The following is a 22,042-nucleotide window of genomic DNA, read 5'->3' on the forward strand; positions in this document are numbered from 1 at the left end:
TTAGTGATAGGGAAGGAGGAAAGAGAACCAGAACATTACTATGGTACATGTAATGTTAGGGACTAAACTAAGGACCTTGTGCTTGTTGGTCCATCCAGCACTTTTTTTTTTAACATTTATTTATTCACTTCTTGTTGCCCTTGTTATTTTATTGTTGTAGTTATTATTGTTGTCTGTCATCGTTGTTGGATAAGACAGAAATGGAGAGAGGAGGAGTAGAGAAAGATAGACACCTGCAGACCTGCTTCACCACTTGTGAAGCAACTCCCCTGCAGGTGGGGAGCCGGGGGCTCGAACCAAGATCCTTAGGCCAGTTCTTGCGCTTTGCACCACATGCGCTTAACCCACTGCACTACTGCCCAACCCCCCTGCTTTTTGTTTGTTTGTTTGTTTTGTTTTGTTTTTTTAATTAATGATAGGGAAGGAGAAAAGAGAACCAGAACGTTACTATGGTACATGTAATGTTGGGGACTAAAGTAAGCACCTTGTGCTTGTAGGTCCATCCAGCACTTTCTTCACTAGGCCACATACTTAGTGTTTATTAACTGAAAAACAACAAGGCCAGAGAGATGGCATAATGCTTATGCAAGTAAGTTCATTCCTAAGGCCCAAGGTTCAACCCCTGACATCCACAAGTGCTCTAGTTTTAAAAATTATTGATAATAATAGCAATAATATAATAAAAACTAAAAAGCATCTTACTGAGGACTATGTATTATATTAACTTACCTAGTTAGAAAAATAAACAGTACATATGTTTTTATTTTTATTTTCTATTTTATTTGATACAACAGAGAAATTGAGAGGGGAGGGGGAAATAGAGAGTAAAAAAATAGATACCTACAGACCTGCTTCACCACTAGTGAATTGTCCCCCGTACAGGTGGGAAACAGGGACTTGAACCCAGATGCTTGAGCATGGTGACATATACACTTAACTGGATGCACCACCACCTGACCCCAGTACATATATTTTTATATTCTAAGGAAGGGGGGGAGGCAGAGACAGGAGATATATCACAGCACTACTCTCTCTATATATATACTATCCATGGAGGCCCTCCCCCACTGTCCATAGTGCTTCCATGTGGTGCATTGAAATATTAATAGGAGGAGGGATGAGAGATAGCTCACCTGGTAAAGCCTGCACTTTCTCATATTCAAGGACCTGGGTTGAGCGCCTGGCCACCACATGGAAGTACCTGCACAGAGGAAGCTTCACAAGAATGGAGTGATGCTGTGGTATCTCTCTGTCTCTCTCCCTCTCTGTCTCTGTATCTGAAAGGGTTCAGGAAAGTCCACCATGAAAAGTGAAATTGTGTAGACACAAAACCTCAGCAAAAGCCCTGGCAGCAAAGAGAGAGAGAGAAATATTGGCAATATTCAGTGGATATTGAGATTTCAGTTTGTTTGCTGTTACTGTTTACATTTTCTGATTTTCCAACAATTACTAATTATTCAAGTTTTGGGTTTTTTTTTTTAAATCTATTTATAGGATATCTTTGTGCTATGAGAAAGTTTTTTTTTCCCCTTGCCTCCTATGAGAAAGTTTTAACCCAATTTGGATTTGAGGTTTACACACCAAAATCTTGACTGCTAACACTTGGCTTTTTCCCTTCAGGCTAAACTACTATTTTCAGATGGAGAAAAAGTAATACCCAGATTGGCCCATGAGCTTCCAGGGATAAAGGTGAGAGTCGTTGTGAGCTCCAGTATTGAAGGGAAAACCAGTCAAACTGGCAGACTGGTGAACTCTGTAGACCCGGGAGGTTTCGTGTACCACAAATTTGTATCACCGAGTACAAATAATATTAGGCTAGGAGGGGTCCCTAAGGCATGCTGGGGAGGTCCTGGAGGGCTGAAGTCTTGGTGGTCTATCTTCTGTGATCCCAGAGGACCTGCAGTTCCCAAGCACTGGTTTTTCCACTAATTCCCTTTCCTTTTCCAGCGTGGCCGGCAGACAGAAGAGGAATGTGCCCTTCGAGGAAGCCCTGTTCCCAAAAAGGTAGACACTATCCTCCTCCACATTTTCTGACTGGGAAAAAAAACCAGAAGAAGGCAGTGAGCTTCCTCAGTGTTAACCCCCTCCCCCCCCTTTTTTTTTTTCTTTCCTTCACTTCATAGATAAGAGAGAAATTGAGAGGGAAGGGGAAATAAAAAGGGAGAGCTAAAGAGGCACCTGTAACACTGCTTGACCAGGGAGTTGAACCCAGGTCTTTGCACACAATAGCATGCACTCAACCAGATGCACCAACGCCCAGCCCCACTGTTAGCCTTCCTAAGCATAAGCAGCAAAACCATTTGGCCTCTTTGGAAAATCATCTCCACCAAGTGATCCTAGACCTGCCAATGGAGTAGAGTGGGGCTTTCCAAAGACTTAAACCTCTGACAGCTATTCTTTGTGGCAGAGGAAGGGACGACCTCCTGGACACATCCTGTCAAATGACCGGGCAGCCGCCGGCATGGTGTGAGTAGGGGTCAACAGACCTAAAGGGAGGAGCAGGGTGGGAGTGGGCTAGGAGGAGCAGAGACCAGAGATCTGTTTGGTGAAATCAGACCTTCTGTTCAAGTCATCATGGAAGGTGGTTATCCTAGTTTAAGATTAGGAAAGAAGGTAGTGGAGGGAGCAATTATGTCCAGTTTTGTCCCTGAGCAATTAAATACCAGAGGACCCCCACCCCACCTCTCTTTTCCTTCTCAGAGCACTGACTGATGTATTGTGGTATTGGGGATTAAATCTGGAGCCTTTGGTGACTCGGGTGTGAAAGTCTTTTTTGCATAAGCATTATGCTAATGCTATCTCCCCAGCCCCACAGATCTCTTTTGTATCATTAGTATATATTGAGTATTTTCAATGTGATATAAGTGGTCTGAACACCTTACATACTTCTCTCTTTTTTTTTTTTTTTTTGATAGAGACAAATTAAGAGTGGAGGGGGAGATAGACACAGAGACTTCTGCAGCACCGTTTCACCACTTGTAGCGTAGGGATTGGGGGCTCAAACCTTGACCCTTGCATATTAACTTTTGTGTTCTACCAGGTACACCGCTGCCTAGCTCTTTTCCCTTTTAGTCCTTTTGTGTCCCTCTAATGAATGTATAGTTAATTTTTGCAGATAAAGAGAAACAGATTCAGAAATCAGACCGCTAAATGAGGGGCAAAACTATTTCACCAGGTGATGGGAATTGTGTGGAGTTGTACCCCTCCTACCCTATGGTTTTGTTAATTAATCCTTTCTTAAAAAAAAAAAAAAGAAAGAAAGAAAAAGAAAAGCTAGCTATGCCAAAAAAAAAACTATTTCACCTTCGAGGTAGTCATTTTCAAAGATTTTTTAAGCAGCAGAGTCTTTTATTCCAACAGAACCCTGTATGTAAGCCTAATCCTAACACAACTATATGTGGAAGCCTGATACACAAAGCAAATATGTTCCAGTTAAATGGCTGGGGAGTAAATTGAAACCACTGACTTGGGAAATGGACCAATACTAATCATACCTTAATTTGCCTTCTGCCTAAGCAGCTATTTCCTCACAAACATGGGCTATCAGGACAGTTGCTGCTGGTGGTGTCTCCTTTTGACATAAAAGAAAAATGTAGCTCAGAGAAGTTCCTGGACACACCCACAAAACTAATACTAGAGCCAATACTAGCATGACTCCTCCTCCAGTGATGTTTTCTGAAAGAGAGAGAGAATGAACGAACATGGGACAAAAACCAGTGTGTAAAGAACTCAGCACCAGGAGCAGGCTTTCTTCCATTCCTAGACCTCACCTTGGAGAATTCACCTTTCTTTTTTTGTTCCAATCAGGTGGAAACCAAAATCCTGTGAGCCAATTCGCCGAGAGGGTCCCAAGGTATGACTGTATGAGCATTGTTACAGGGACACTCTGCCAAGGCTCTGGGATCTCCCATAAATTATGGTGGTAAAGAAAGTATACATACCATTCCAGAGCCATCTATCCATCTCTGCACTACTCCCATGCTGGCCTACCAGAATAATCCTAAATTGGCGTTGGAATTAGGAGATAAAACTAAGACAAAATTTGAATCTTTGCTAAAAGTCTTCTCTCTGTAAAAACTTGTGGTCATGAGCTGGCAAAATACTTCCTTGAATAGTGTACTGCTTTGCCATGTGCACTACTCAGGTTCAAGCCTAGCCCCCACTACACTGAAGGAAGCTTCAGTACTATGATATCTTTTCCCTCTCTCTGTCTGTCTCTTTCTGTCTGAAAAAAAAAAATCATCCCTGACTATTGAAGCCCCAGAGACAAAAAAATCATCCCTGACTATTGAAGCCCCAGAGACAAAAAATAAAACCCAAGTGGTTATGGGAGCTGAATGATGGTACACTTGGCTGAATGCACACATTACAAAGCACAAGGACCTGGGTTCAAGCCCCCAGTTCCCACCTGCAGGGGAAAAACTTTCACAAGTGGGCCAGCCAGTGGTACACCTAGTTAAGTGTACACATTAGAATGTGCAAGGACCCACGTTCAAGCCCCTGGTCCCCGCCTGCAGGGGAGAAGCTACATGAATGGTGAAGCAGGGTAGCAGGTGTGTTTGTCTCTCTCTTTCTCTCTCTCTTATCTTCCTCTCCCCTTTCAATTTCTATCTCTATCCAACAATAAATAAATAAATACTGAAAAAAAAAACTTTCACAGGCAATGAAATAGTGCTGCAGGTATCTACCTCTCCCCCCATCCCTTTTAATTTTTCTCTGTCTATAAAAAATAAAATAAAACAAAACTAATGGTCATGTAGTCCAGGAGATAGCAAAGTGGATAAAATGTTAGACTCTCAAGCATAAGGTTCTGAGTTCAGTTCCCAGAATTGCATATACCAGAGTAATACTCTGGTTCTCTCTCAATAAATAAATCTTAAAAAAAAAAAAAACTAGTGGTCACTAATACTGACTTAATGTGATAGTACCCTAAATCTTTTATATATATTATCTCATTTGATCTCTATCATTAATAGTTTATTTTAATGAGAAAGACTAGAGCACTGCTCAGCTCTGGTTTATGGTGACACTGGGGATTGAACCTTGGACCTTAAAGCCCCGAGCATGAAAATCTTTTGCATAACCATTATGGTGTCTCCCCAGCCCTCATTTAATTTTCTGGGTTTGTTTTGTTTTTTACCAGAGCACTACTTAGGTCCAGTTTATGGTAATGCAGGAGATTGAACCTGGGACTTTGGAACCTCAGGCATGAAAGTCTTTGCATAATCATTATGCTATCTACTCCTGCTCCTAATTTTAATCTTTATCAACAACCTTAGGAGATGGATTCTGTGACTTTAAAAAAAGAATTAATAATGACCTACAAGATTATAAAATTAAGGATGGGAGAAATAGCTTAATGATTATGCAAAGAGACTCTCATGCCTGAGGCTCCATAGTCTCATATGCAACACCCCCCCCCCCATAACACCAGAGGCCAGAGCTGAGCAGTGTTCTGGTAAAGTGTGTGTGTGTGTGTGTGTGTGTGTGTGTGTGTGTGTGTGTGTGTGTGTTAATTATAAGATTATATGGGTCTAGTTCACACCACACCCACCACCAAAGTTCTGTATCACACTTTTCGCCCCCTACAACCCCTACCTGCCTCCATAGTTCACATACTTCTCACAGTCTTATGTCCACTAGAAATGGTCCACTTCTTACTGGCCCTCTGGTGGCCAAACCTTTCTTCTAAAAATTGCTCCCTTAAGGGCTGAGAGAGAGCTCACCCAAGAGAGCACATGGCTTGCTGAGTATGAGCTCTTACCTCTGCACCCTTAAAGTAGGTGATCGTGAATTTTCCTAGATCTTTCTGTTCCTCTTCAGGTATCCTCTTTTTTATTAGTTTTTCCTCAGCCATGATCTGTATAAATGAGCAAACCCCAAATTCTCTTGGTTCACTACACCATCTGAATTTTCTCTCCCCTGCCCCCCCTTTTTTTTTTAACCAGCACTACTCACCTCTGGCTTTTGGAGGTTCAGAGAGATTGAACCTGAGTCCTCAGGGCCTCAGGCATCAAAGTCTATTTGCATAACCAATATGTTAACTGCCTCTCCTCAATTATCTCTTTTCTTCTTCCTCTTCCCTTTTTCTTCATTATTTTTAATGTTTCGTTTATTTATTTAATAGAGACAGAAATTGGGAGAGAAGGGGAATATAGGGAGGGAGAGAGACACCTGCAGCATTGCTTTACCACTTGCAAAGCTTTCCCTCTACAGGATGGGAAAAGGGGGCTTGAACCCAGCTCCGTGTGCATTGCAACATGAGCTCAACAAGGTATGCCACCACCCAGCCATCCTTTTTCCTTCCCCCAAACCTCAAAGTATTGACTTATGGTGGTGCTGGGGATTGAACCTGGAACCTTTGGTGCCCCAGGCATGAAAGTCTGTTTGTGTAACTCCAGCCTTCAGTCATCTATAGTTTCAAAGACAATCTATGTCAAAATGGCCATTCTACTGTTTTTTCTCCATAGTTCTTTGTAGTTTAAAAAGCATATATCCTATAGTCTCTGAGACTTCTCTGCTTAAGACTTTTCATACCTTCTTTTTTTTTATTTACTATGGTATAAGGGTTTTTTTTTAATTTATTTATAAAATGGAAATGTTAACAAGACCATAGGATAAGAGGGGTACAGTTCCATACAATTCCCACCACCAGAACTCCATATCCCATTCTCTCACCGATAGCTTTCCTATTCTTTAACCCTGTGGGAAGCATGGACCCAGGGTCATTATAGGGTGCAGAAGGTGGAAGGTCTGGTTTCTGTAATTGCTTCCCCACTGAACATGGGCATTGCTGGTCAATCCATGCCCCCAGCCTGTCTCTTTCCCTAGTGGGACAGGGCTCTGGAGAGGTGGGGTTCTAAGACACATTGGTATGCTCGTCTGCTTAGGGAAGTAAGGTGGGCATCATGGTAGCATCTGTAACTTAGTGGCTGAAAAAGCATTAAGATATAAAGCAGAACAAGTTGTTAAATAATCAGGAACCTAGAGGCAATAATATAGCAGATGAGATTTGGAGAAAGGTTTACTATATATATTATTTATTCATGAGAAAGGTAGAAGGAGAGAGAGAAAGAACCAGACATTACTCTGGTACATGTGCTATCAGGAATTGAACTCAGGACCTCATGCCTGAGAATCCAATGCTTTATCCACTGTGCTGCCTCCTGGACTATGAAGGTTTACTTTTGTAAGAAACCAGAACATTGTTCTGTGGTAGTGCTAGGAATCAAACCTGGAACCTCTAGAACCTCAGAATTAGAGAATTAACTCTTCAAGGAGGCCTCTGTCTCCCTCCCCTTTAGTACCTAGCATGCCCAGCACTCATCTGATCATTACCCCATTTAATGGTGGCATAATTATCTGTTCATATATCTCTAATCCCTGTGGAGAATAAACATCTCTTTTTTAATCTTATTTTTTATTTTATTTATTTACTATTGGATAGAGACAGAGAAAATGAGAGGGATGGGAGATAAAGAGAGACACCTGCAGCCCTGCTTCCCACTGCTTTCCCCCTGCAGGTAGGAACCAGGAGCTTAAACCCAGTTCCTTACACACTGTAATGTGTTTGCTTAACCAGGTATGCCAGTGCCTGCCCCCCCCCCAACATTATCTCTGTATCCCCAGGATCTTGCACAGGCCAAGTATAGTATAACTACCTGGCTTCTTAAATTAACTCTTTGATGACTGATACACAAGGGTGGTAAAAGGAGTGTCTCTGAACTGCCCATCAAATTAAACCTCTTCATTAACCTCTCTATTTTGTTGCATAGTGGGACCCAGCTCGGCTGAATGAATCTACTACCTTTGTGCTGGGATCACGAGCAAACAAGTAAATCTAAGGGCTTTGCCACTGAAGTGTGGGGGGTGGGGGTCTAGGGGTCCACCACTAAGATTGCAAGACTGTGACTGCTCAGATCTTACCACTCATCTGTTATTTTTCAGGGCTCTCGGGATGGGAGGCACCAGAGGAAGAATCTACATCAAGCACCCACACCTCTTTAAGGTAGGAGAGTGAGTGCTAGGAGTTAGGCAGGCCATTGGCTTTGGGAACTCCAGAGGGTACAGGAATGCTTAAAAGAAACTTATGGCATCTGAGGCCTAGTTCTCTCTGTCATTAACTTTTACCTTTTGTGGTTTACTCAACACTCTGCCTAAACTATCTGGGAGCTATCTTCCAGCCCCTAGAGAAAGAAGACTTTTTTGGTTTGGTTGGCTGGTTAGTTAATTGTATTCTTTGTTTTACCAGAGTGAGTGTGTGTGTGTGTGTGTGTGTGTGTGTGTGTGTGTGTGTGTGTGTGTGTGTGTGTGTAATTTTAATGAGAGAGGGAGTCTGAGCACTGCTCAGCTTGGCTTGTGGTGCTGAGAATTGAACCTAGGACCTCAGACCCTTAGGTATGAAAGTCTTTTTTGCATAGGGGCCAGGTGGTGGTGCAGCTGGTTGAGCAACATGTTACAGTGTGCAAAGACCCCCGGGTTCAAGCCCCCAGACCCCACCTTTAGGGGAAAACTTCACAAGTAGCAAAGCAGTGCTGCAGGTATCTCTCTCTCTCCGTTTCTATCTCCCCCTTCCTCTCAATTTCTGGCTGTCTCTATCCATAAATAAATTAAAGATAATAAAAAACATTTTAAAGTTTTTTTATCTTCTTTTTTTTTTAATATTTTATTTATTTATTAATGAGAAAGATAGGAGGAGAGAAAGAACCAGACATCACTCTGGCACATGTGCTGCCGGGGATCGAACTCAGAACCTCATGCTTGAGAGTCCAAACTACTCCTCCACCTGGACCACAGTTTTTTTTATCTTCTTTATGATTGGCTAGAGACAGAAATTGATAGGGGAGGGGGAAATAGAGAAAGAGACATCTTCATCATCTTCATCAGCTGTACTTCACACCACTTGTGAAGCTTTCCCCCTGCAGATGGAGACAATAATAAAAAAAATAATAACAAGGGCAACAAAAAAGGGGGGGAAATAGCCTCCAGGAGCAGTGGATTCGTGGTGCAGGCACTGAGGCCCTGGAGGCCAAAAAAAAAGATTATATATATATATATCTGTAGCTCTTTCAGTAGATGTGTGAAGATCATTTTCTTTTTTTTAAAAAACAGACTTGAAGCATATTTTATTTATTTATTTATTACTTTTGAGAAAGATGTAGCGAAAGACACAGAGAAAAACACCAGAGCACTGCTCAGCTCTGGTTTGTGGCGGTGTGGGGGATAGAACCTGGGACTTTGGAGCCTCAGGCATGAGAATCTCTTTTCATAACCATTATGCTGTGCCCCCCCCCCAAGATCATTTTCTAAGAGGAGTAGAGGTCTAAAATAAGGATCATTGGTCTGATCAGTTGCCCAGAAATGTCTTGCTTTGAGAAAGGGAAAAGGTGGAGATTAGGTGTGAACTCTATCTGGGAAATGGCCTCCATAGTATAACCTCCCGTGCTCTGCTCAGCTTGCTTTGAAGAGGTTGGCAAGGGCGGGAAATAGCGTAATGGTTATGGCAAAGAGACTCTCATGCCTGAGGCTCCATAGTCCCAGGTTCAATCCCCACCACCACCATAAGCCAGAGCTGAGCAGTGCTCTGGTTGGAAAAAAAAAAAAAAAAAAAAGTTGGCAAGCCCTTTATATCCATCAGGCTAAGACAAGGTTTCTTGGTGAAATTTTTGACTGGCCAACTGCTCACTTGTTTTGGAGGACCAAAACAGATAAGCCACTCTTACCAGGCTAACGTCCCCCCCCCCCCCCATCTCTCACAGTATGCAGCTGACCCTCAAGACAAGCACTGGCTGGCAGAGCAGCATCACATGCGGGCAACAGGGGGCAAGATGGTAAGTATTAATCACATGCCTCTGCTGAAAAGCCACCCAGTCCAGGGACTAGGGTCCTGACTATTCTTGGCAGCTTACCTCCAAATATGAGGAGAGACTCAAAGTCCAATAGAGATTCTTGTGGTTAGTGAGGCCCCTTCATGCTGAAGGGAAAAAGAATTCCTGTATTCATTTCCTTGGCCCTGTGTCCGCCTTACACCACCTTCTCACCTTTGCCTCTCCCTTCATATTTAGGTTATTAGGTTCACTGTACTTGAAAGCATGGCAGATACAGACACACCTAGTACTACCTCTTCTTCATGAATCTATTGACAGGTTTATTTTTATGCTCTAGTTACAACACTCTCCACCAAACAGCTATAGAATCTTTCTCAAAATAGTACTCAAGACAGCACCTCTTTGTCAGTAGGAGTTAGCACATTAGCAAATGCAGAGGAATGTATTCACCACACATGGCAGCCCTTTCTAGAATTACCTCTATTGAAACAGTTGTCAGCCCATATTTCCTAAGCAGAAACCATAGAAAATTCTATCATCATTGCATGGGTTCTAAAACTATTGTGGGAGGCCTAACCCATCACATGTATTGTCCCCCACCTGAGGATGCACTTAGTCTCACCTCTGAGACTGCTTTTAGAATCTAGTGGCCTTGGGGCTGGGCGGTGGTGCAGCCAGTAAAGGGCACACATTATCACGTGCACAAATCCTGTTCAAGCCCCTGGTCCTCACCTAAAGAGAGGATACTTAATGAGCAGTGGAGCAGGCTGCTGATTGATGTTACAGGTGTCTCTTTCTCTCTCTCTCAACCCCCCTCCCAAATTTCTGATTCTATCATAATTTAAAAATAAAAATAGAAAAAAATGAAAGGGGAAAAAAATGGCCACTGAAAGCAATAGAATTGTTGTATAAGCACTGAACCCCAGCAATAATACTGGTAGGAAAAAAAAAAACAGAGGAAGGGGGTCATGCAGTAGCGCAGCGGGTTAAGCGCAAGGACTGGCATAAGGATCCTGGTTCGAGCCCCCAGCTCCCCACCTGCAGGGGGGTCACCTCACAAGTGGTGAAGCAGGTCTGCAGATTCTATCTTTCTCTGTCTTCCCCTCCACTCTCCATTTCTCTGTCCTATCCAACAACATCAGTAACAGTAGTAATAATAAATACAACAACAAGGACAACAAAAGGGGAAAAAAATACCCTCCAGGAGCAGTGAATTCATAGTGCAGGCACTGAGCCCCAACAATTTAAAAAAAAAAAAAAAAGGAAGGAATATGATGGATTTGTAAAACTGCTACATCTTGGGAGTCAGGCGGTAGGTAGCTCAGCGGGTTAAGCACACATGACGCAAGTAAGGGTCCCCCGGTTTGAGCTCTTGGCTTCCCACCTGCAGAGGAGTCACTTCACAGGCGGTGAAACAGGTCTGCAGGTGTCTATCTTTCTCTCCCCCCCATCTTCCCTACCTTCACCATTTCTCTCTGTCCTATCTAATAACGATGACATCAGTAACAACAATAACTACAACAATAAGAAGAAAACAAGGGCAACAAAAGGGAAAATAAATAAATAAATATAAAAAACTTTTAAAAAAATTTTTAGACTGCTACATCTTTTTTAATATTTTATTTATAAAAAGGAAACACTGACAAAAAACATAGGATAAGTAGGGTACAGCTCCTCACAATTCCCACCACCACAACTCCATATCCCATCCCCTCCCCTGATAGCTTTCCTATTCTTTACCCCCCTGGGAATATGAACCCAGGATCATTATGGGGTGCAGAAGGTGGAAGGTCTGGCTTCTGTGATTGCTTCCCCGCTGAACATGGGCATTGACAGGTCAATCCATACTCCCAGCCTGTCTCTCTCTTTCCCTAGTGGGGCAGGGATCTAGGAAAGCAGAGTTCCAGGACACATTCGTGAGGTCATCTGCCCAGGGAAGTTCAGTTGGCATCATGGTAGCATCTGGAACCTGGTGGCTTAAAAAAGAGTTAACATATAAAGCCAAAAAAATTGTTGACTAATCATGAACATAAAAGCTGGAATCATTAGATGATGAGTTGGGGGGTCTCCATTTTGTAGCTAGTTAGTAGGCCTATTTTAGTTATATTCCAAAGTACCCATGACTATACTAGTTTCTCCCCTGAGCCTGACATCTCATATGCTGGTGGACCCAAGCTATTGTCTGAAGTCATGGAGATGAAGTCATGGCTGAAAAGGGGCTAAAAAGCTGGATCAGGGAAGAGAGTAGCTCCCAAATATGGGAAAGGTGTATAAATATCAGGAGTAGGGCGGTAGCATAGCGGGCGAAGCGCAAGGACCAGCATGAGGATCCCAGTTCGAGCCCCCGGCTCCCCACCTGAAGGGGATTCACTTCACAGGCAGTGAAACAGGTCTGCAGGTGTCTATCTTTCTCTCTCCCTCTCTGTCTTCCCCTCCTCTTTCCATTTCTCTCTGTCCTATCCAACAACGACGCTAACAATAACAGGGGCAACAAAACAATAATTTTTTTTAAGTATATAAATATTGTTTACTCCACCTCTTGATTTTTTTTTTTTTTTTCTGTTTTGCTGCCTCTCGGCAGTTTGTTGACACCTACCTCTTTAATTTTTTTTTTTTTTTTTTTTGCCTCCAGGGTTATTGCTGGGGCTTGGTGCCTGTACTACGAATCCACTGCTTCTGGAGGTTATTTTTCCCTTTTATTGCCCTTGTTGTTTACCATTGTTGGTATTAATATCGTTGCATAGGACAGAGAGAAATTGAGAGAGGAGGGGAAGACGGGGAGAAAAAGATAAGACACCTCCAGACCTGCTTCACCACTTGTGAAGCGACCCCCCACCCCCACCCCACAGGTAGGGAGCCGGGAACTTGAACCAGGATCCTTACACCAGTCCTTATGCTTCTTGCTATGTGCTACCACCTGGCCCACACCTCTTTAATTTTTACAATTTTTTTTTTTTAAATACCAGAACACTGCTCAGCTCCGGCTTATGGTGATACAAAGGATTGAACTTGGGTCTTTGGAGCCTCAAGCATGAGAATTTCTTTGCATAACCATTATGCTATCAACCCCACCCTATTATTATATTTTTTCTTTGTTGTTGTTACTGTTGTTTTTACCAGAGCACTGCTCAGCTCTAATTTATGATGGTGCTGGCAGTTGAATCTTGGACCTTTGGTGCCTGGTGCCTCAGACATTGAAGGCTCTGTGCATAACCATTATACAGTTTTCCCAGCCTTATTACTGAATTTAAGGGGCAAAGGAGGGAAAGAGACTGGACCACTGCTCTACCATTAATAATATTCCATTTGTTTTGTCTTTTTTTTTTAGTATCTATTTATTCCCTTTTGTTGCCCTTGTTGTTTTATTGTTGTAGTCATTGTTGTTCTTGATGTCGTCGTCGTTGGATAGGACAGAGAGAAATGGAGAGAGGAGGGGAAGACAGAGGGAGAGAAAGAAAGACACCTGCAGACCTGCTTCACTGCCTGTGAAGTGACTCCCCTGCAGGTGGGGAGCCGGGAGACTCAAACCGGGATCCTTACGCCGATCCTTGTGCCTTACCTTTGTCTTTTTTTTTTTTTTTTTTTTATGTGTTCCATCTCGGGGTTGAACCTAGAGCCTCTTACATGCAAGGCAAACACTCTTGCTGAGCCACATCCCTGGCCCCACCCACCTCTTTTTAAGAGATGAGGATTAAATAAAATCGTCGCCTGTCCCCACTTTCCCAACCAAAAAGATTTTGAGTAAATGTCTGTCTCAAGCAGCATGGAAATGTAACTCGATATATTAAATAGTAGGACTTGGATGCATGAAATCCCAAGTTCCATTGCAGGCATATGCTGGAGTAACGCTCTGGTTCTTTCATTGATACATACTCTTTTTTTTTATATATATTTATTTATTCCCTTTTGTTGCCCTTGTTGTTTTATTGTTTTAGTTATTATTGATGTCGTTGTTGTTGGACAGAGAGGGGGAGAGAAAGATAGACACCTGCAAACCTGCTTCACCGCCTGTGAAGCGACTCCCCTGCAGGTGGGGAGCTGGGGGCTCCAACTGGGATCCTTATGCCAGTCCTTGCACTTTGTGCCACCTGCATTTAACTGGCTGTGCTACCGCCTGACTCCCGATACATAAACTTTTAAAAAGACTGTCTCAGGAAGTGGCACAGTGGATAAGGTGTTGGACTTTCAAGCTTGGAGTTCCAGGTTTGATCCCTGGTATCACATATGCCAGAGTGTTGCTCTTGTTTGTTTTCTCTCTCCATCTCTGTCTCTCTCCCTCCATCTCTACCTCTCTCTCTCTCTCCCCCCCTCTCAAATCCCCAAATAATTTCTCCCTATTTACTCTCCCCTACTATTATAGAATATAAACCACATCCCTTTCCTTCCAGTCTCCCTACACTATAAGCAGATGTTTAATAAAGGTATATTGAGTTGGACTGAAATGAATTAGAGGCAATAAATAACTACTCTCCTTTGCTCCTTCCCTAGGCCTACCTTCTCATTGAGGAGGACATCCGGGACCTGGCTGCCAGTGATGACTACAGGTAAAACCTCTGAATCTGTCCTATACTCTCCCTACTGGAGTGGACCCAAATGATGCACTTGCTTTAGCTTTCCTCTCTAACGTCTATTCCAGAGGATGCCTGGACCTGAAGTTAGAGGAGCTGAAGTCCTTTGTCCTACCCTCCTGGATGGTTGAAAAGATGCGAAAGTATATGGAGACACTACGGACAGAGAATGACCATCGTGCTGTTGAAGCACCTCCACAGACCTGAAGCCAGGTCCTCTGGCTACACTTGGCAGCCCTCCTCCACGGCCCTTTAACCTGCATGGCTGAAGCCACTTGCTGGGACTGCCCCTAGATGGATCTCAGCAGCATTAACCTGTGCCTGGGCTAGTCTATAGTGACTCACTACAGAGCACCCCCAGACTGGCATGTGTTTCTATATTTTTAAAGTTATTGGGATAAGAAGCAATTAAACAGTTTGTAATAAACACAGATGGTGAGCCTACTATGTGGTCTGCCAGATGGGGGCTGACAAAGCTTGATGCTTGATGGACTCTAGATGTGCATATAGGAAAAAAGGACTGGTTACCCCTCCACCATACTCGTAAGTCCTAGGAAAGTCCCACTGCTCCATGCATATCTGCTTTATGAGATAAAGCTGGGAACGCTTTCCCTATCCCTCTATTCTTCATCTAGTCAAAGTATGGTATAGAAATAGCAGAATCTGATAGATGGGCCCATTGAGGCTTAATGACAGATGGGAAAAAAATGCTGAGTGATGTTGGTGGTAATCGAATAGAAAACATTTACCCTAATTTATACATAGTGATTAATAACCAGAAGAAAAACCACATATTGGGGCCAGGTGGTGGCACACCTGGTTGAGCGCAATTGTTACAATGCACAAAGACCCCAGTTTGAGCCCCTGGTCCCCACCTGCTGGGGGAAAGCTTTGCAAGTGATGAAGCAGTACTGCAATTGTCTCTCTGTCTCCCTATCACCCCCTTCTCTCTTGATTTCTGGCTGTCTCTATCCAATAAATAAAGATAATAAAGATTTTTAAAAGAAAAAAGAAAAGAAAGAAAAACCACGTTGATGGTATTGTAAATTGTGACTTTAGTTATTGCCTAAACACTAAGGTTGTCCCATTTGCTATTCTTGCTCTTATATATCATGTTTCATATGTTCATGAGGTCTCTTAGCTTACTTCTTTTATATATTTGTATTATTTTATATAGGGGGACTTTTAACTATTAGTATTTTATAACATTAAGGCATTAAATGAGAGATCCACGGTCACAGAGCAAACAGGTTTTGAATTTGTTTTATAGTGCTCTGGAATGTTTTCCCTAACATTTTTTTTCCCTTTATTGGGGGATTAAAGTTTTACAGTCTACAGTAAATACAACAGTTTGTACATGCATAACATTTCTCAGTTTTCCACATGACAATATAACCCTCGCTGAGTCCTCTGTCATCCTTTTTCAGGACCTATACTCTCCCCCAACCCACCCACCCCAGATTCTTTTACTTTGGTGCAATACACCATCTAGTATCAATTTTCAGGTAAGTAGGACGCCCAGGACACTTAATTGCCCAATAGGAGGCATGGGTTCAATTTTTTTTTTTTTCCTCCTGTGGAGCTAGAGTAGAGAGAAATCAGGAGAGACTCCACGGAATTAGAGCTTCCTCATTTTCAGAAAAGGGCCTAGAAAAATTGTAGGCTGCTTAAACCTGGGATTAGGGTGTGACTGGAGTCGCAAAAGGTAGGCATTGCGCTTTAAGAGATTCATCCCACATGGGCTTTTTCTGGTCCTTTAATGGTCGGCGTTTTCCAAAGGTCACCAATCCAGTACAGGGTTGCTAGTTATCTCCGCCAATCGCCCCTCAGAAGCAGGGTCCCGCCGCCCAATAGAGGCGCGCAGGTGGTGGGTGAGTCCAGCAGTTACTCGGAAACGAAGCCCTCTGGCGTGCCCCATTGGCTGGATCAAACCCAAGCGAAGCGCCGATTGGCCAGCGCTGTGGGAATGTTACAATTCAAATGCGGGCGGGTGGCAGGACGCCCTGCAGTTGCCGTGGCGTTGTTCCCGTGTTTCCCTCAGCGCCGCCGCCATGGCCTCGCAGAACCGCGACCCAGCCGCCTCCCGAGTCACCGCCGCCCGCAAAGCAGCCGAACCTAGCGGGGGCGCCGCGCGAGGCCCCGTGGGCAAGAGGTGAGTGTGTCGGAGATAATCCTCGGCGGGCCTGGGCGCCGGGCCTCGAGGGGAGCCTGCCGCGACCCCCGGACCCTCCTGGCCGGGTAGATAAGTGGGCGAGTCTGGCTCTCCCTGACTCCTGGAGCGAGAACGAGCCCTTGCCGGGACCGCCCTCGTCCCCGACTCCGAAACAGGGCTGATCGGGGGCCAGGGAGACGCCGGAAAGCGGTGGGAGGTTCGAACTGGCCAGAACCGTCCTGAGAAGAAAACCCGGGTTTGGGGGGGAGGAGGGTGAGGAGTCACTAAGCCTCGGCCGTGGAAATGAAAGGGAGCGAGCCGCGCCCAGCCGGGGAAAGGCAGAGCCTCCGTGACGACCGCGCGAAGGCCTTGGAGTGGAGGAAGTTGGACCCCTGGCCCGTCCGAGTGGCTTAAAATGTTCTTTTCTTTTTTTCTTTTCTTTCGCCGGAGCACTGCTCAGCTCTGGTTTATAGTGGTGGCGGGGATTGAACCTGGGACTTTGAAGCCTCAGGCTGGACAGTCTGTTTGCATAACCACTGTGCTTTCTACCCCCGCCTGAAATGTTCTTTTCTTAACAGGCTACAGCAGGAACTGATGAACCTCATGGTGAGTGACTGCCCTACCTAGACACCCAGCCACCTCACTCATCCTTGGCCTTCCCTCCTAAATCAGGCTTTTAACTGCAGGAAGGTGATCTGTTTAAGAAAAAAAAAAGCGTAATTTGCTCTCCTAAGGAGACCCACCCATGCCCCACCAACACCATTTCTTCCTGCCGTCTCAACTCTTTAATCCCATCCCTCACAGGGAAATGATCTCTAAAACACAGTTCCCAGAAACTTCCCACTGTAGGTGGGTCTTCCACACCCTGCTGGACGCCGGCATTTGCAGTGCTGCCTGTCCCAGCTGGGAATGAGCCCGTCCTGCGTGGTCTTTCTGCATTAACCTGAATGTTCAGCTCAGGCCCCTCAGTGACCGGATTGCGACCCTCTGGGTTGTGTGCGCAAATAACCGCAGTGCCAGCAAGGTCACGGGCTTGGGCACAGAGCGGACTCCTGCTTCCCTTGATTACCCCACCCTCAATCTTGAGCCCAGTTATGAACACCTCTAGTCCTTGCACTCCTCCCTAGCAGGGCAAGTACAACCTATCAACCTAATCACTTCCTAGAAAACGTTTCAGATTTTGTTTGTTTGTTTGTTTGTTTTAAACCACAGTCAAAAAGCACTGATGGGAATTCTCTCTCTCTTTGCTGTCGCACAGAAGCCAGGCCCTCTCCCAAGTAAAGCAGATGGCCTTCTACTGAGCCACCTCCCTGGGCCTCCAGAAAAAAACACCCATTAATTTCGTCTAGTTGCTTTGTTTTAGATCAAACTATGATGAGATTTAAGGAGACAGGGTTTCGCCTACTGGACCTTTTGTGTTTTTTCCAATATACTCTGCAATCCACTGTTGTGTTTCCTTCCCCAGATGTCTGGTGACAAAGGAATTTCTGCTTTCCCAGAGTCAGACAACCTTTTCAAATGGGTGGGGACCATCCATGGAGCCGCAGGCACTGTAAGTGTAGGGTTGGGATGTGTGGGTGTGACTCTGCTGCAAACTCTTGTTCCCTGTGTCTGTTTATGTCCTGTGAGTCTATAGACTTGTTCTCACATCTAAACAGTAAGGCAGATTTAAAGCAAGGATCCCCATCTTAGATTGGGGGTGGGAAGACAGTATTCTCAAGAGGGCAAATTTTTCCATTGCTGCAGGTCTGGTTATAGATAAGTCAAATCTGTCTTCAAAGTCCCCTGATTTTTACATGCCAGCATTAGTGTTCTAATCGTATTAATACACAGCTGGGACAGTCCTCTGATGAGAACTTGCAATCCTTTGACCAAAAAAAACAACACTGGGGCCAGGCGGTGGCACAGCTGGTTAAGGGCACACATTACAGTGAGCAAGGACCCAGGTTCAAAACCCCTGGCCTCCACCTGCAGGGGGGAAGCTTCATGAGTGGTGAAGCAAGGCTGCAAGTGTCTCTCTGTCTCCTTCTATCTCCCCATTCCTCTCAATTTCTCACTGTCTCTATCCAATAAGTAAATCAATAATAATATAAAAAACCACTGATGCCCCTACTATATGTGAGAGGAAGCACCAGAGCCAGTGTTTTATCATTTTGTCTTCTCAAATCCCAAAGTCAGATTTTAGCAAGCCACTGATGTGCACTTGGGTTTGGATCTGAAGGTCAAAGTAGAGAAGCTTATGCCAACATCTATTTCTCCACTGCCAGGTATATGAGGACCTGAGGTATAAGCTCTCCCTGGAGTTCCCCAGTGGCTACCCCTACAACGCACCCACTGTGAAGTTCCTCACGCCCTGCTACCACCCCAACGTGGACACCCAGGGCAACATCTGCCTGGACATCTTGAAAGACAAGTGGTCTGCACTGTATGATGTCAGGACTATCCTGCTCTCCATCCAGAGCCTTTTAGGAGGTAACCTCAGAAACACCCCTTCCCTGTCACACAGGACTCCCTCCAGCCATTGCCTTCTAGCCTATTGACCATTCTCTCTCCACCCACAGAACCCAATATCGACAGCCCTTTGAACACACATGCTGCTGAGCTTTGGAAAAATCCCACAGGTGAGTCCCTTTTTTCCCTCCTCAGGCACAGATTATATTCTCAGTGGAAGCTTAGCTTTCCAGAGGACCTCACGGGTGGGCAGTGGAGAATCTGTTGTGCCTGGAATCTTCCCCTTACTCCCTAGCTCCCAGATTCCTCCCACATTCACATCCCCTGATCAAGCTACCCTCTTGCACACATTTTACCTCCCCTATTTCTGTCACTGACCAAGACCCGTCTGTTCTCTTCCAGCCTTTAAGAAGTACCTGCAAGAAACCTACTCAAAGCAGGTCGCCAGTCAAGAACCCTAACCTACACTGTCCAGCCTTTAACCTTGTATTGTCTTTTTTTTTTCCCTTGGATGGTGTCTTTTTTTATTTGTGTCTGTATAGGACTCTCTTTAACTGTGGTTTGTGTGTGTGTGTGTAGGTGTGTGTATTCTCTTGTTAAGCCCTTGTGATAAATATATTAAATAAATACATTTGAGGTGTTTTGTACAAGTGGCTATCTCTTGATTACTCTTGGGTTAGAAATACTTTTGATTGAAGGGGCCAGGCTGGATCATGACAAGAGCTGCAATCTGAACTGCTCTCCTGGAAGCAGAAACAGCTAATGGCTTATAGGAATGAACAGTGGGGTAATTGAGGTTTGTTAATTTAGTCACTTTATAATTTTGCATGTGTTTCATCACCTACAAGATTGATGTCACAGTCTAGTGACATGCACCAGGAAAGGTAGTGAATATTGTGTTGGCCCCAGCTGTGACAGATAAGGCTGAATTGATCATTAAACAGCTATAGCAGAAAAATGTGTTAGAAGGGGCTTTTGGTAGCACTGACGGAAATAACACAGTGGCTTATGCAATGGACATTACATACCTGAGGTCCCAGGTTCAATCTCCAAGACCATCATTAACCAGGGTAGAACAGTTTAAAAAAGAAAGAAAGGTGGGGGGGGGGGGGGTAAGGAGGTGAGAGGAAGATCAGTCACCTTTGTACCTTTGTTTTCAGCCTGAGAGGTAGTACAATCAATATAGTGCATGAGGTTGAGGTTCTGAATTCAGTCCCCAGTAATATATGTGCCAGAATGATATATTCTGGTTCTGTCCCTAATGATTAAAAAAAAAAAAAGCTTTCAGCTTGGACCCTTGCTCCAAGTCTCACAGTAGAAGCCTGAACACTCACCTGCAATTCCACTGGTCCATTCTCATGGTCTGCCTGCTTCCATCCTAGGAAAAAAAGAAATGCTGACCATCTGAGTCTGGCAGAGGCCAGAGGGAGAACTGCAGGTCCTGTAGCAAGATTTCCAATATGGAGCAGAGGAGATAACTGGTTATGCAAAGAGAATCTCTGCCTAAGGCTTCAAGTTCCTATGCCCAGTTCCCCACAACACCATACACCAGAGTTGAGCAGTGCTCCGTAAAAAATTCAAAGGTAGGGGAGTCGGGCTGTAGCGCAGCGGGTTAAGCGCAGGTGGCGCAAAGCACAAGGACTGGCATAAGGATCCCGGTTCGAACCCCGGCTCCCCACCTGCAGGGGAGTCGCTTCACAGGTGGTGAAGCAGGTCTGCAGGTGTCTATCTTTCTCTCCTCTCTGTCTTCCCCTCCTCTCTCCATTTCTCTCTGTCCTATCCAGCAACGACGACAACAACAATAATAACTACAACAATAAAACAAGGGCAACAAAAGGGAATAAATAAATAAAATATTAAAAAAGAAATTCAAAGGTGTGGCGGAAGTGCACATAGTGTAAAGCACAAGAACTGATGCGATGTTCCTGGTTTGAGTTCCCAGCTCCCCACCTGCAGAGTGGTTGCTGCAGGTGTCTATCTCCCCACCCCCTTAATTTCTCTCCTATCCAACAGCAACAACAGTGGAATGAAGATGGCCGCTATGGTCCGGGAGGTGGCGCAGTGGATAAAGCATTGGATTCTCAACCATGAGTTCAATCCCCAGTAGCACATGTACCAGAGTGATGTCTGGTTCTTTCTCTCCCCTTATGAGTACGTAAATAAATTCTTTAAAAAAAGAAGAAAAAGAAAAAGAGAGAGAAAGAAAAAGCCTCCAGGAGCAGTGGATTTGTGGTGCAGGCACCAAGCCCCAGCAATAACTCTATAAAGGCAAAAATAATAGTAAGGTGGACAAATCCCTGTACCTTTAGATGCCTTCCAACATGGCCCAGAAATGAGAGGTAAGGGGAAGATAGGGAGAGAAAGACGTGTGCAGAGCTGCTCCACCACTTGTGAAGTGACTCCCCTGTAGGTGGGGAGCTGGGGCTCAAACAGGGATCCTTGTGCAGGTCTTTGTGCTTCAAACTATGTGCATTTAACCTGGTGCGCCACTGCCTGGCCCCTACAACTTCTGACTTTTAAGACCCATCAGCTCAATGTAGGGTCTGAAGAGGGGGGAGAAACAACATGGTATCATTGTAAGAACCATCAAGAAGGTTCTTACCCACCCTTTCATCTTACTCCTCTTTAAAAAAAAAAAAGTGGAGTCAGGTCTGAAGGTGAAATTTAAGTATCCTCTGCTCAATTTCCTTATCTCTAAAAATGTACTCTTGGTCTCAGTTCTTATTTTTTTAATTTTTATTTATTTTTTTTGCCAGAGCCCTGCTCAACTCAGGTTTATGGTGGTGTGAGGGCCTGAACTTGAGAGCTTGAGGCCTGAGTCTATTTGCATAGCCATTATGCTATCTCCCCACCACCACCCTAATGTGCCTATGAAGCCACCAAAAATCTCATGCTATTTAGTTGATAAGGAACTGGGCCTGAGGTTCTTTCTGCATTTCTTTTTCTTTTCGTATTATTATTATTAAAATGTTTTATTTATTGGCTAGAGACAGAAGAGAGACACCTGCAGCATTGTTTCCTCACTCAAGAAGCTTCCTTGAGTC

At 44.4% G+C, this 22,042-nt stretch overlaps 2 protein-coding genes across 2 annotated transcripts in view; both read left to right on the forward strand.

Annotated features, from left to right (window-relative positions):
- Positions 1-14,822, forward strand: part of DNTTIP1 (deoxynucleotidyltransferase terminal interacting protein 1) — a 34,081-nt gene extending 19,259 nt beyond the window's left edge. Inside the window, exons 5-13 of the mRNA XM_060190826.1 lie at positions 1,621-1,689; positions 1,948-2,004; positions 2,408-2,466; positions 3,808-3,853; positions 7,776-7,834; positions 7,948-8,008; positions 9,759-9,830; positions 14,316-14,371; positions 14,464-14,822. Coding sequence (XP_060046809.1) covers positions 1,621-1,689; positions 1,948-2,004; positions 2,408-2,466; positions 3,808-3,853; positions 7,776-7,834; positions 7,948-8,008; positions 9,759-9,830; positions 14,316-14,371; positions 14,464-14,602 — 618 coding nt within the window. The 3' untranslated portion in view covers positions 14,603-14,822. The remainder of the gene's footprint in view (positions 1-1,620; positions 1,690-1,947; positions 2,005-2,407; positions 2,467-3,807; positions 3,854-7,775; positions 7,835-7,947; positions 8,009-9,758; positions 9,831-14,315; positions 14,372-14,463) is intronic.
- A 1,534-nt stretch (positions 14,823-16,356) lies between these two features.
- Positions 16,357-19,648, forward strand: UBE2C (ubiquitin conjugating enzyme E2 C). The gene is made up of 6 exons (XM_007533069.2): positions 16,357-16,547; positions 17,126-17,153; positions 18,013-18,099; positions 18,815-19,019; positions 19,109-19,168; positions 19,401-19,648. The coding sequence occupies exons 1-6, from the start codon at positions 16,447-16,449 to the stop codon at positions 19,457-19,459; spliced, it is 540 nt and encodes a 179-aa protein (XP_007533131.1). The 5' UTR covers positions 16,357-16,446; the 3' UTR covers positions 19,460-19,648.
- Positions 19,649-22,042: the final 2,394 nt, after the last annotated feature.

Source organism: Erinaceus europaeus, chromosome 1 (genome assembly GCF_950295315.1).
Source record: "Erinaceus europaeus chromosome 1, mEriEur2.1, whole genome shotgun sequence".
NCBI lineage: Eukaryota > Metazoa > Chordata > Mammalia > Eulipotyphla > Erinaceidae > Erinaceus > Erinaceus europaeus.